The 14,359-nt window shown below is 41.4% G+C and overlaps 1 protein-coding gene across 12 annotated transcripts in view; it reads left to right on the forward strand.

Annotated features, from left to right (window-relative positions):
* The window catches only part of ARVCF (ARVCF delta catenin family member), a 291,095-nt gene that overhangs the window by 184,485 nt on the left and 92,251 nt on the right, over positions 1-14,359 (forward strand). For 7 of the 12 annotated variants that reach the window (XM_055795795.1, XM_055795794.1, XM_055795791.1 and 4 more), the window contains one exon: positions 9,706-9,864. The exons of 1 other annotated variant lie outside the window; for it this stretch is intronic. In XM_055795795.1, coding sequence (XP_055651770.1) covers positions 9,739-9,864 — 126 coding nt within the window. In that variant the 5' untranslated portion in view covers positions 9,706-9,738. Of the gene's footprint in view, positions 1-1,174; positions 1,216-9,703; positions 9,865-14,359 lie in introns of those variants that run through there. 4 more of the 12 variants (XM_055795789.1, XM_055795788.1, XM_055795796.1 and 1 more) reach the window with 3 other exon arrangements.

Genomic DNA, 14,359 nt, shown 5'->3' on the forward strand with positions numbered 1-14,359 from the left:
CTACTGTTTATTGCTAGTCTAGTGCTGGTGTGGCAAGCCTGCCTGCTCTCTTCCCAGTCTGAGGACTGTCCATGTACAAGTAAGGGTTGCAAGCTCAGTCTTACAAAATAAACAGAGAATCTGTGAAGTAAACGGACTACTGGGAAAAAAAAGTCATTGGTGAACTCTCTTGGGTAGTTGAAATAGCACAGTAACTGCATCGAACTTGGGAAAATTGCCTTTCTGCTGGAATCTTTTCCATTTGGAAGATTTACAGCAGACAGAGCAGCTTTGTTGGATTGTTTGTGTCTTTTGGTGTTCCAATGGACTTGCAGTCATCCTGGGACTTCCTGCACAGTTTCTTCCCTGCCGTCTTGGTTTTGCTGTCTGGGGTTACGTACTGTTGAGAGCTGGGCCTCTGGTGCAGCAGGAGGCGTGTGAACAGCCAAACCTTCTGTTCTGGTGTGGGGCTGGGAGGGAAGGGGCGAGATGCAGAGGGAAGAAGTAGAATGTAATTTAATGTGGGTAATCTCCAGGGGAGCTGTTCGGACTGAAGCCGTGCTGCTGTCTTGGTGCCAAGCAAACCTGCTTTGCTGCTTAATAGTGGCAGACACTGGCAAGCACATTCCTTACGAGACGGGTGATTAGATTTATTGCCAATCACTTTGTATTCCCTAGAATGGGAAATAATTTATTTAAGAAACGGCTTTCTTGGAATGTAGGCTTAAAAATTAATCAGTGATCTGTTTGTTCTGTCTCCCTCAAGATTATAAAAGCTTTTTTTTTTTCCTTTTTGTGTTGTGGCAATGTGTTTTGCCACAAAAAACATTAGTGTTGCGTAGTTCAGATATACAGGCAAGATTGTGGGTGTGTGAGGAGGTTAGTTAAACTTAACGCTGATCTGATACGGCTGCTAGGACACCCAAATAATGTTCCGGTCTTGGTCATAATTTGGAGAATGCAGAGATGGCTTACATCTGCCTTGAAGTTAAAAAGCAATTCTTTAAGGTAGTTTTGTAGCAGTGCAAGTAGGCGTTCATGTGTTAGCCTAGATCTAACATGCTGGGTCTGGCAGATTCTGGTTTAATGCAGTAGGGATGCATTTAAGTGGCTGGGGTAGAGTCTGGGGCACACAGACTGTATAAAGAAACTTACTGCTGTAATCTGCCAAACTGACGGTTCTTTTTTTTGTTTTAGATGAAGGACCTAGCTTGTACTTCTGACTCCAATGTGCATGTAAGTTTGTGGTCTTGATATCTAGTAATACATGCATCAGTTCAATTTATGACCCAAACTCTGTGGGCCAAGAAGAAATGAAAGCTGAATGCTTGTCTTGCCAAAAGGAATGTACAAATGAGTCATCCCACACCACCCTTAATGCCAGCATTGTAGAGGCAGCAGGTGGAGGTGAAGGAAAAAGCTTGCTGGAAAATTGTAGTTCATGATTTAACCTCATCTCACTAAAAATCTCCCTAATTTAGCCTTGGTTAGTTCATCTGAAAGACTCCAGAGAGGAAGCAAGTCAGGTTTTTTCTGGGTTTGGTCAAAGATCAGGCATGCAGATTTGCATTGTCTTTGTCTTTGGGAGGTAGTTCGCAAATCACAGTGAACTCTGTACAAATCTTCATGAGAAACAGTCATTTCCTGCTCATTTAGTATGATTTCCTCGGGGGCAAACTTTCCAGATAAAAACTAGCCATGCTGTTGACAGCTAAGAGAAATAGGGCTAGCCCTAACCGTGTGTGTGCTGGGTGTTCTTTTTTTTTACCTTTATCATTTTCACAGTAAAAATAATAGTTTATGCTTCTGTTTTACTATATGACCTTGTTGAACCCCTGGGGGAGAAAAAGAGCTTGTGACTAAGGGGCTGGATGGTGAATTGTGATACCTTCGTCTAGTTCTGGGTTCTACCACAGACAACTTACATCAGGGCTCCGAGGCCTGGATCCATCCCCCGGCTTTAATGCTTTCTTGAAGTGCTTGATGTTGTTTCCCTGCAGGGTCGGTAGCCAGAGCTGGATGTGCGTCCAAGGAGGTGGTTTAGTCTGTGCAAGATCTGAATTGTTCTCTGAAGCTCCTATTGTCCTTTTTGACTAAAGAGGAAAAATAAAGTTACTGTGCATTTAGATACCTCACAAGGCAGCTTGAAGACAGGTGCTGTGAATTTGAACCTATTACACATCCATTTGTCTATCTGGAAGGTGTGTATCCTCACTCATCCCTCCTAGGAGCTCTTTAGGTCAGCAGACCGCTCTAGCGCATTGCAGCAATATTGCTGTTTTGCAGTACAAAAGCTACTAGTGATTATTTTGTTCTGAAAATCAATGGGCATGCATGATTTCCTGAGCATTACCTTTAGCGTAGCGGCACTGATTAACTCGTAAGCTCTAAGCGTATATTATCACATCTGTTGAAGTTGAGTGAGATCTAATGTCTTGACATCTTTGGTTAACACCCAGTCAATCTGAAAAGCAGGGCAAGGCAATACAGCGCCCTGAGAGACGTCTTGTCAAAGTGACAGATTGGCCTTTCTGATTCAAAGGACCAGCTTGCATGGCAGAGCTAAGTAGCTCCTGGAGAAAGGGGAGGAGAGCATGGGAAAAATACCCTATTTGTTTAGGCCTTCCCCTGTATTTTTTGTTGTTTGTTGCTCTGAGTTGAAGCTCTTTGTTTTCCTTCATCTGAAACAACTTTAACAGCAGGTTGAGAGGAGCAAAGCCTCTGGGATTCTGCCTCTCCCACTTCTCGTTCTTATAAACTGTTTACAATGTCCTTCAGTTTTCTAGCTTTGTATGGAAAAGTTCAGTGGGTCAGCTTTCCCTTTAGCTTCATCCATCATTCCAGTCAATTAGAAATAGTTGAGGGCCAATTGCCCGGTCTTCCATTAACTGAGACACTTCAGATTGTTTAAAATAGCATAAAAGCCCTCTTTGTTGACCGTTGGGCAAGCACTGTAGATTTCCCTGTTGATGGGCAGTTACCGTGTGGCTGAACAGAACCCCAGTGTGTCTTGCAGTACTTGAAGGATGAATATTACTACTACGGGCCTTGTCTGGGTTTTGATTCCTTCTCCTTCACCTCCGCCTCTTGCTTTCCCTGAAAGGTGTGATGCCTTCAGATGGTGAATTGCCGTGCCTACTTGCAAAAAAAGCTGCTCTTTGTGGCTTTTCAAAACTTCTGTAGTTGAGGGTTTTTTTCAGTTGCTGAAATGTTCCTTTTTAACCTTGGTGCTTTAAAAGCTCTTGGCATTATTTGTTAGTTGCTTGTCGTGTGTGTTTCTAAAGGACAAAGGAAGTGTGTAAGCGTTCAGGAAACAGTTAGTGCATTGTGGTGTGTGGCTGAGTTCACTCTGGTAGCCCATGCCAGGACAGCCTGCTTTCATTTAGGGCTGACATTTTCCTTATGTTCTGAACTGACCAGCCTTAGGATAGAGCTGCTGTGGGAGCTCTCATAGAGAGCTTGAAGCTTGTCATAGGTTAATGTGTTTGGGTTCACACTGAAGTGAGCCGAATTCATTGTATATATACATCTATATATTTATATATCTAAAATCCACATTTTGTTTCACATGACATTTAACCAGAGAAGTAGGCTTACTAAATGGAGATCAGTTTATCTACAGCAAAGTAGATATTTATGTATTTCTATCTTAAAATCACTGTTCTATCTTGCAAACTCTCCTTCCAGTGTTGGATATGCCTGGGTTCCAGTATGGGCTGGTCCATGTGCTTTTTGTTATTCTGGAGCTGTTTTGCCTGAATGTGTCATCATTTGATGGCAGCTGTGCATCAGTGTCCCTGATTGTGAAGAGTTTGGGTAGGTATGACTGAAGATCTGGACCTCACTGCATTTTTTGAGCTGGAGGAGTGCAGTATTTGGCAGTCCTTGAAAATGAGGCCTCCATGTTCTTCCAGAAGGTGCCCTGCCTTGCAGTAGCGCAAGCACTGCTGTATGTAAGGGCTTACTTGTTTCTCTGTTCCTGAAGCACAATCTAGAAAGAGTAAATCAGTCTCCTGTATAGCTGCCTCTCAGATGGTACAGGCTCAGTGGTATGAATGTGCTGGGTAGCTTGGATTTCAGCTGTTGCGCTGCTGAGAGGCACAGAAACCTCTGGACAAATCCAGGGCAGAGAGCACAGCAGGGATCTTCAGGCTGTGATGAAGGAGAAGGGGGTCTGACAGGGCAGGAGGATGTGATAGTAATCAAATTTGAGAGGCTTTAGCTGCTGGGGAGCTGGATCTTTTACTGGAGAAAGATCTGCCACAAATACATGCGGTTCAACAAATTCTACCAGTAGTTTTCTTCCTCTCTGGTGTCCCATTGTGACACCAATCTGATGCAGACTTCAAGACAGAATTTTTCAATTGGTGTGTTCCTGCAGGCTTGCCTTTTTTTCCCTTCCTTTCTCTTCCACTTGCCTTCGGCAAATAACAACTTGAGGACATGACTGAGCTGGAAGTGCAGACCTAAGTTGGAAGGAAACCAGTGGGGCAGAATGTCAGCCTGAGACTGGACTTTGGCAAAAACGTTATTTGCCTGCTTTGCGCTTACAAATAATCTCATGCTTTGCAGAGATTGAAGCCTTAGTAAGTAATTTAGAGAGTACAGAGAGAATCCACATTTAATTCAATTAGCATTGTTGTCCAATGCCATTAATTATGCCCAGACTTGTAATGGGTTTCACAGGAGTTGATACACTTGAGCTTTGTCTGTGCTGGGGTCAACTGAGGACAAGTATGTCCACTGGTGTAGAATATAGCCTTTGTGCTCTGCAAAAAGCCTTCAAATCTGGTATCTGACAGTAGCCTGGAGTATGCAGTAGCCTGAATAGCCTGCATTACAATCTACTGAACAAAGTGTATCTCTGGGAGAATGATGATTCAATGTACATGTTTTCAGTGTTTTTGAAGAGGGACTGTTTTAGTGGAAGTAATAATCTCCTGCAATTTTATATTGTTTCCAGACTGTTTTCAATTGTTTCATAGGCAGAGAATAAAGAACTTCGTTCACTGTCTTAAAGTAGGATGTCTGATCCTCCTGGGGGAGGTTATTCTTTTATTAAAAAAAGATATAAAATAGCTACTTTGATGGAAATATAACTCCAGGAATTGAAGTGATGATGATTATAGAAGCTGTAGTATTTTAATGCAGAATAAGCCCTAGGAGATATGCGCCCTAAATGGTAAATCACTCTGTTTTTTAACAAAAGAAGAATTATTGTTATTTTATGATTCTTGCTTATTTTACAAGGTCTTTAGCTGTTTCATCTGCACTTAACTTTTACAGGCTGGGGATAAATGGATTGTTGTTTTGCTTTTTAAATAGCTTGGCTTTTTTGAAGCGTACTAGAGATGCAAGCACAGTTCAACAGGATAGGATTCATTTGGTACTCAAAAAAGCAGGGAGAAGAGCCATGACTGCTGACACCGTATACAATAACTGGATTGGGATCTGTTCTCACAGTGTGGTGGTGTTTTGTAATCTTCTTGGAAGGAGCCAAAGATTGTTATTTGAAAGGGACTTCATGGGTAATGCCTAGCAATTTGGGGGGGGTGGGGGTGGGGTGGGGGGTGTATCACCTTGCAATGTGTGTGTTTATTGCAAGAGAATTTCTGCTGCCATTTTAAAGGGGCTGTGGGGATCCCTCAGGGCACTGACAGACCTCGGTGACCCTGACTAGCTTCACGTGAGGCTTCTGCCCAGAAGCTTGGGAGCTCTGTTTAAGCTCAGCCCTGAGCCCTCAGTCCATGCTTGGGCTGCGCTGAGGAGTACTGCTTTCTAGCTGAGCTACAGCCATGCCTGTGCCCCGGCCGTGGACCCTACTGATTCAGACCCCAACCTACAGATGGACTTCCCTGTCTGACCTCAGACCTGGCTCATCACTGTGGACCTGCCTTGCTGTCACTGGGCCTGATCCGAACCCTGACCTGCAGATTTGCTTCCTAGGTTGACCTTGAAGGCCCCCTCGTCACCATGACACTGCCTCTTGGTTGGACTTGGCTGCCTTCGCGGGTGTTCCCTGCTCACCTCGCTCAGGGGCCAGCGAGGCTCCTGCCCAGGCATCCAAAGGGTCCCCCTCGGCGCCATGTCCCTCAGGGAGCTGCTGGCCCTTGGTGCTCCTGGTGACACGGTTCCTGTAGCTCAGCTGTTGTGCCTAGAATGTGTCAAAGGGAGGGTCCCTGAAGGAGGAGGGTGCCATCCTAGAGGAACTGACAAGAATCCTGATAGTCTCCTATTGAAGAGGACTGGAAAAAAGCTCCATTTAGATTAGGTCTTCCCAGATGCTCAGCTGGTTGCTGTGACATGGTAGATGCCTCTTCTGCTGGGGAACATCCTTTTGTTTGACCATAGGGGAAGAACCTGCAGGATCGTGGCCAGCGTGATAGGAAAAGAGGACTTGTCTGGTTCCTTTTGCTTCTGAAGCCCCCAGCATGGTAGGCAAATGAGTGTGTGCTGTCCTAAACTGGAATTACCTACCTCTAACAGGCAGGGGACTACTGGTAGGATTATTCATTAGGGATGTCATGTTCCAGCTTTCTCTGGCAACTTGTGTTTTACTTTGACTAATTACGTTTACCTGCCACATGTTTGGAACCTGAGATGTGTTTAACAAAAGAGCGTCCTAAATACAGACTTAGAAGCTGAGCACAGAGGAGCGTGGTTGAAAGAGGTAATGTGTCCCAGTTTCTGCAATTTGTGATGACCTAAAATTCTTAATGATGGAATCTAAAAACAGATAACAAAACCTTTGCATCTTTTCTACATTAAAGTTAGCTTGTGACAACCCCAAGTCAGTGCTGTGGAGAAAGTACTGGTTTTGGAGATCAAAGAACCACCTCCTTAAACTAATTCAGGGAGTAAGCTGGATGATATGCTGTCCTCTTTGCTCACTGCATTCCTCAGTAGCTCACATAATAAGAAGGAAGACACAAGCAGATGCATTCTGGGTATTTGTCTGTGTTGGGATATCTACCTTGAACTTCGCAAGCTTTTATTCTTTCTGATGCTTAGGACAGTCTCTTGCTAACAATAGTTTTCTCTTGCAGGAATGCAGATCTGTGCCATATCTCCCTGAATCTTCATTTTAGAAGCAGCCGGAGGATAAAAACCAGCGCAGTGCTCATTTAAAGTCAATATGCTCTAGTTTGCAATTTGCTCGTGTTTAAGTGCCTAGCTTTAAAGGTTTCCTTTGCCTACAGGCAGTCTGAATACAAAGGGAGACCTTATTTTTTCATAAAGAAAAATCTTTGCAAAAGCTCGGAGAGCAAAATATTTATTTCTACCTTCCATCTCCTCAGGTTTGTTATCACTATGCAGAGTTTGCTTCTGAAGAATCCAGAGGGGAATGAAGAGATGTAAATTCATGCAGTTACCCCAAGATGCAGCTAGAAATGAGGGTGATGGATGAGATGTGTGTAGGCACATATGTGTGTGTGAGGAGTGAGAACGTCCCACCTTGAAGCAGTTTTGGCATTTGATGCCTTGGAGATGACAAGGAGGTTTACAAGGACAAGGTGTAATGGAAAAAATCTCTACGTGTAACTGGTTTCTTTGCTGTTGGCAAGGCTGGAGTTGCATGAAGATAAACACAAGTTCTGAGTCTTTACTGTATTGCACTATTGCGTAAGTTCTGCTCTTTAGAGGGAAGCTTTACTGTGGCGTGGGGTAAGGGGAGTTGTGGTTAAAATACAGTATTTTCAAGAAAAGTGAAGGGATTAATGTATTTATTACAGGAGCTAGTTTCCCTTCTGAAGCTGTGGACAGAAGACAGAATGTGACATCTGAACTCTACCATAAAGGATTCAGTATGTGTGTATCATAAGTTGTTGGCCATATAATGATTAAGTACTGCAGATTGGAAGGAGTGATTTTCTTCAGGATTTCGGAAGCCTTATTCTTGTTAATTGTTTCTGTAGCCTGAGTTATTCCATGTTTTTAGTAGAAATGGAAGTAGTGTCTGCTTATATCACCTCTGGTGATCCAGCATGTGTTATCTTTGAAGGCTGTCCATGTTGTAACTTTGACTAAGATGATCACCTAAGGCTTATTGTCGTGGTCTTGGTTAATATTAGTGCTTACCTGAAAATGAAAGTGGCTTCCTTTCTGAAGTCCAGGTTCCATAATGTCAAAATACAGCTGTAAATAAAGGAAACTGAACAGGGGCATTGCAGCTTGTTTCAAAGGAAATCATGGATCATGCAAGATTTAAGTGATACTTTTCACTGTAGAGCTTAAAGAGACCTCAGTACCCTGCTCCTGCTCAGCAGCATGAGGTCACTTGGAAGGATGCCGTCCCTCAGGGCTTGCACAAAACATGGCGCAACAAAAGGGGCAATCCGAAGTTCAGGGCTGGGATGAAATGCAATTTTTCTAAGTAAAATGTTGTAGTTCCCTGGTGATGAAGCTGCTCAAAGGTAGAGAACGTTTAAACCTCTATGTAATTAGACTTAGCCACCTGCATGGCAACAGTTTCATCCCAATCATTTTTTTTTCAGGTGATGTAGAAAGGTATGCTGAATTTGCCCACAATGGTTCATTTTGCAGTTCAGGGCTCTGTGTCACTCCTTCCTGGTTTGGGTTTTTTTTGTGTCTTCTTTTTTTTTATATGAAAAAAAAGTGTGACTGTGTGTGTATATTTGTGTGTGTGTATGTATTATTCCTTAATAAAGGATGTTCTTTTTTTGTGTGCCTATTTGACAAGATGTGCAAATAGAAGCTTGCTTTGGCTTTGAGACCTGTATAGCCCAATACTTCCAGGGCATATAGCAAAATGAACAGTCTGTCATATCCTTGTATGTAGTTGAGGATTCATAATGCTGGGGAAAAGTCTGATTTCTTGGTATGTAAGCTGGTTCTTTATTGGCCGCTTGCTGTGAAACCTCTGAAGTACATTCATCTACCAAAGGGGAGCTTCTCTGATGTCTGTGCTGGGACACACAGTTGTGTAAGGGAAAGGAAAGTTCAGACGTTAGTGCTGCGAGATGCAGAAGCATTCTCTTTGGGCAGTTATCTGCAAGAACAGGCTTTTGATGTGTGTTCTTTCTGTTTAGTGTTTCTTTATGTTGCCTATCTGTTATAAATTTTAAATAAGCTTATAGCCAGTTAGATCTTACAGACTTAGGGAAGATGTCAGAAGGGTAGCATTTCACATAATTCAGCTATTAATCTCTAGCTATCCATTTTTTTAAATTATCATCACTTTGGACAGTTTGAGAAAGATGTCAGTTTAATAATAGGTGTTGATGGTTTATAGCCTTCTGTGGTCTGCAGCTGAGTGTATTTTATCAAATGGAGATAAACTTCTAATGGTGTGCAAAATTAACTGCTCTGAAAGCCAGTGGTCCTGTTCATTGTGGAACTGAGTGAAAACTGGGTGAATGTTTTGACAGAAATTCCCCTCCTCCTACACTGAGCATTGAAGAGAAAGCTTAAAGCAGGTTTAAATACAAGGTAGCAGTTGTTAGTCTGTAGTAGGTTGCCTATAAATATAAGGTCCTTCATAGATGCTTCACGTGATTTCCATTTACTGAGCCGAGCCCAGTCATAACAGTATAGTTGCAGCATGCTTTTTTGAGACAGTCAATACTTCTTTTTCTGAATCTCTACTTGCAAGATGTTGGTTAAAATCTGTTTTTCAGTTGAGAAAGCTGAAATCAATAGAATAGTTATACCGTGATGGTAGAAGTGAAAAGTTTGTTGGTTTTGTTTTTTTACCTGCTTCTTTAGGAACAAAGCCCCAGTAACCAGACATCAATAGCAATGATGCAAGAGCCTCAAGAAATGGTGGAAGAGACAGTTACTGTGGAGGAAGACCCAGGCACTCCCACTTCCCACGTGTCTATTGTCACTTCTGAAGATGGAACCACAAGGAGAACTGAAACCAAGGTGAGAGGTTAATAACCAGCGAGGAAAATAGCAAAATACCACTTAATCACAAAATAAAAATAGCAGGGAGTAGAATGAATGACAATTATGCTGCTGTTCAAAATCACTAGAGATCACGTTCTGCTTGCCAGCAAAGCTGAGTTCAGGGCTTCTTCAGTTTCACCTCTCTCTAGTGTGTTCCACATCAGCTGTGCTGATACAACTGTTCATGGGTCTGTGAAATGAACAGTAGAAATTATCCAGGTTAACCAAACAAAAACACTAGAACCCCTTCCCAGATTGTTTATTCTTTTAAGATTCATACTATATTACTGAATCAGTTCACAGCATTGCCCTGCAAACACAGTGATACAAGAATTAGATGAGTTGGTAGGGCTTGGAGTATATTACTTTTGCAGCTGAGGAAAATGTGCTTGGAAATATGTCTTCACATTAATTACAATCTATAATAACAATATGTGATTATGCATTTGTCCTTTTGAACAAGAAACATCCTACTTAAGTAGCACCATAGCATTTAAATTCTGCAGCAATCTTGTGAATGGAATTTTGCTCCTGATGCATGGGGAAAGCTGGTTGTGTTTTCAAGTACCTGTACCTCGGTTTCAGCTGCATTACAGGTGTTGCATATGGTATGATTCTTCTGATGTCTTTTTGTTCCCTTGTGTAAGGTAATTTTGCCATCTCTGAGCAGGTGCCATATGGTCATGGCTGCCTTGCATGCTGTCCCGTACCTCTGGAACATTAACATGTCTTGTCATTTGGGTCTTGGAAGTTGACCTGAACTCTTTGTTAGGTTTTGGTGTTGTGAAAGGTTAAGGGTCAGTTCCTTTTTACAAACTTCTAACCAGCACCATTCTTGGGGGGGGGGGAAGAGACTGTCCAGCTGCTTTCTATGTTAAAAGGAGTTGAACAGAACTCACTGCATAAATCAGAGTTTATTTTTACTGATGTTCCAGAATTGCAGTCCTCTAAGATGTCTATTTGGGACATCAGATCCTCAGGTTGTGAGCAAATGAACATTGATTCCCAGAGGATAGTGGGCCTGCACACATTTCTATAAACGGAGTATCTGGTTTAATATTTGTTGCCATTACTTGGAAGGTAAATATAACTGGTCTGTTTTCTCATTGTTAGAAGGAGATGAAGGTCTTAATAAAACAGGCATACAAAACCCCCCCCCATGTTTTGATTAGCTCTTCAAATAATGTATTTAGTCTGTGACTTATTTGAAAGAAATGCTGTTTTCTTTCTAGTGGCAGCAACAACAACTGTTATTTACAGGAAGGAAGTGATAAAATTACAGTGGTGATGGACACCTTTTTATCTGCACTAATAGCAGTGCATAGTTTTAGAAGACTAAGTGCAGCTATGCAAGATAGCTACGACTGTAAAAATAGAGGTGAGGCCATGCAGTGGTCCCTAGATAACAGGACCACATGGAATGAAATAGCTTGTCTGAAATAGTCATGCCACTGATAAAGCTGCATGTTTGTCATAGTGTAAAAGGTGTGTAGTAGTTTCTCCTTTGTGTGGTGTACCTGCTATTTTTCCATCTTCCCACGGAAAAGGACAGTAGCAGCACTAAAACAGACATTGTATCTGAATATGGGAAAAGCAAACTGAAAAAAACAGCAACCCTAGAGCTACTGTTCCATTTCAAAGAGCAAGGCTTTTCTTCTGTAGTTCATTACAGGCACTGAAGTGTGTCCAGAACCTGGGGGGGGGGGGGGTGGGGGGGGTGTTGTGCGTAGCTGTCTTGCTTTGTATTTACCTTGTTGCAAATAATGCCACCAACTTGAACTTACATACCATCTGGAGGTGTTTCCTAGTATTCCCTTGCTAAGAAGACCAACTCTTTCAAAAAAAAAACCAAAAAAAAAAAAACCCAAATTGAAAAAAAAAAAACAAACCAGTTGTTGAGAAAAGTTATTCTGAAGTGTCAAAACATAGCTGGGGTTGGCTTAGCCCTAACTGTCAGAAGAGTTGCTGTGACTTTGCTGAGGTGGTGATTGTCTCCGAAATGGTTTTGTTTGGAATTTTCCTTGCTGATAAAAAGTGGCATAGTTTTAACAGCTCTTCGATATGAAACTGAGGTCAGGTTTTAATATTTTTTTAATCACATTGGTCTTCAACTTGTTTTATGTTTTGGTAGGGAATGTGAAAATGAAAACTATTGTTTGGGGGGGTTTAGTAGCATCAGTTAAGTGTCATGGAGTTAATTGGCATCGACTTACTATCACTTGTAATAGGTATCATCGTAGCACTTTCATATGTCATACCATTGTATGAGAGAGCCTTACAGAGAAAAATAAATTCCCTGGTACTGTGCTTTGCAGTGGCAAAATACTGACCTTGCTGCTGAGATGAGGAAGGTGAAGGAAAGAATTTCTCTGGGATGAGGGATGCAAAAACCTGTCTGCTGGGCATGCACAGTGCAGTAGTAGGATCTTTGCTGAGCCCAGAAACTGCTGTTCTGTCTCTTTGCCTATTCCTTCCCAGATTTAAAAAAAAAAAACAAACACACACACACACACACACAAAACCCCCACAAACCCGCATGAATCTGCCCTTAATCTAAGTGTCTAAGTACTTATCCTTGTAAAGGAGCCACATTTCCTATGATGAGGACCCTCACATCTATTTTCAGTAATATCTAATCTGTTACTTAATAGGGATATTAAAAGTTGAGATGATCACACGATGTTCATTAAATGTTAGAGGGGTTAGATTTATGCTCAGATTTTTTTTTTTTTTTTTTTTTTTTACTTTGAGTGATCTGTTAAGTCAAGGTAGTTAGGAAAACATAGAAATAAAGTTTTTTATGTTCTACATTGCTGTGCTTCCTCTAAGCTTCTTTGAGGAAGGGTTTAGAATCTATTTTTGTTACCTCTGTAACTAGAAGGCTGTACTAGAAAATGCCAGTCACAGTCTCCAGTATATTTGCCTTGCAAAGAAAGTGGCAGCACAAGGTACTTCTCCTGACAGAGTAAATAACACAGGTCATGTTTTTTTAAGAGCTAGAGAGACCAGAGATGTTTTCCAAATATATGCATTCTTTGCTGGATAGCTTATGTGGGGTTTAGGCAGCCTAATGCCATTTAGTATGCTTTTTTTGATTCTTCGAAAGAAGATTGACATTTATTTTTGCTAAATTGTGTGAATCTTTAGCTTGCTGGAGAGCAGTGCCTCTGAAATTCCTCCCCTTGAAATGAAGCATAGCCAAAGTTGTAAATGTGTATGCTGCTGTTCCTTTATTCCCCCTTCCCCCATTGTTTCAAAACCATAATTTATAGAGGTTATTCTCTTCAATAGTGCATTAAGTAAACAACCTTAATCTAGAAAGATTGACAGTTTTGCTATGCTTTTTCCCACATCTTTGAAGATGCCTGTAGCAGTGAAGCGGGAAGAAGACATAATAGAATTTAATATTTGACATATTTTAAATAGAGAACATCTGCGTTTTCAAAATGAGATATCTCTGAGTAATTTTCTCCAAACTGTTATTCTCTTAGTGCTATACTAAGTCCCTACATAACATTCACTGCACAAAAGATGTACCAGATAATACTTCATTTCAACTTTATAATCTCTCTGGAAGCCAAATACCTATCGTGTTAAAATAGTGAAAGTCACCTTGGGGAGAGACTACCACTTCTTGCCTGTCGGCTGGAACACTGCCATGTGTTACAGGGAGCCTGTTTGTGAGTGGCTCAAGAACTCAGTAAAGCAAATTAGATGTGTGTGTGCTTGTGTTCATGTTTGCTTTTTTTCTTTCTTCAGGCACCTTTTTTTTTTTGTCTTTGAAATGCTAAAAGACTGGAGAGTTTTGGGTCACTTTCATTCATTGGAAATGATGTTTTATGATCACAAACTGTGAAATCAATCTGCATACAAAATTGTTTAATATGTAGTCCATCCATTTGCCTTGTGCTTTTTAATACTCAGCAAGGCCAGATCTTTCCCAACTGTGTTTAACTGCTGCTCCCAGTTCTTAGCACCAGTGATGTGAAAGTGCTTGTGACTGAAATTCTTCGGCTGTGGCAATGCCAGGTACCCCGAGATGCCGTTCTTCAAAACTGCAGAAAGTTCAAGGGAGTTAGGTAATAGAGCAGGAATGGATTTCAGCTGAAGTTGAGAGCCCTTTCAAAATGTGAAATGTTAAGCTTAAAATTGAAGGGGAGAAATTTGAGCTGCTGTTTCGAAAACCTACGGGGCAAGTTCTTACACAGTATTTATTAGAAAGGTAATAGCTTCAGCCTGCTTGGGCTGATTAATTTTTATAGTCTGTAGTTCAAAAATTAGCTCTCAGAAATGTCAGAATGCTTTTATCCTTGTGTGTTACTTCTCACCTGTTTTTTGTTTCATGACGTAGTTTCAACAAAATTTTTAGACCTGTCAGGCAAAACAAACCCAACCTTAATAACAAAATGGAAGAAATTATAGGTACTAGTGAAGATGACTGCATTTGACCATAATAGTCAACTTCAACTGA

The sequence above is a fragment of the Falco peregrinus genome, chromosome 2, assembly GCF_023634155.1.
Source record: "Falco peregrinus isolate bFalPer1 chromosome 2, bFalPer1.pri, whole genome shotgun sequence".
NCBI lineage: Eukaryota > Metazoa > Chordata > Aves > Falconiformes > Falconidae > Falco > Falco peregrinus.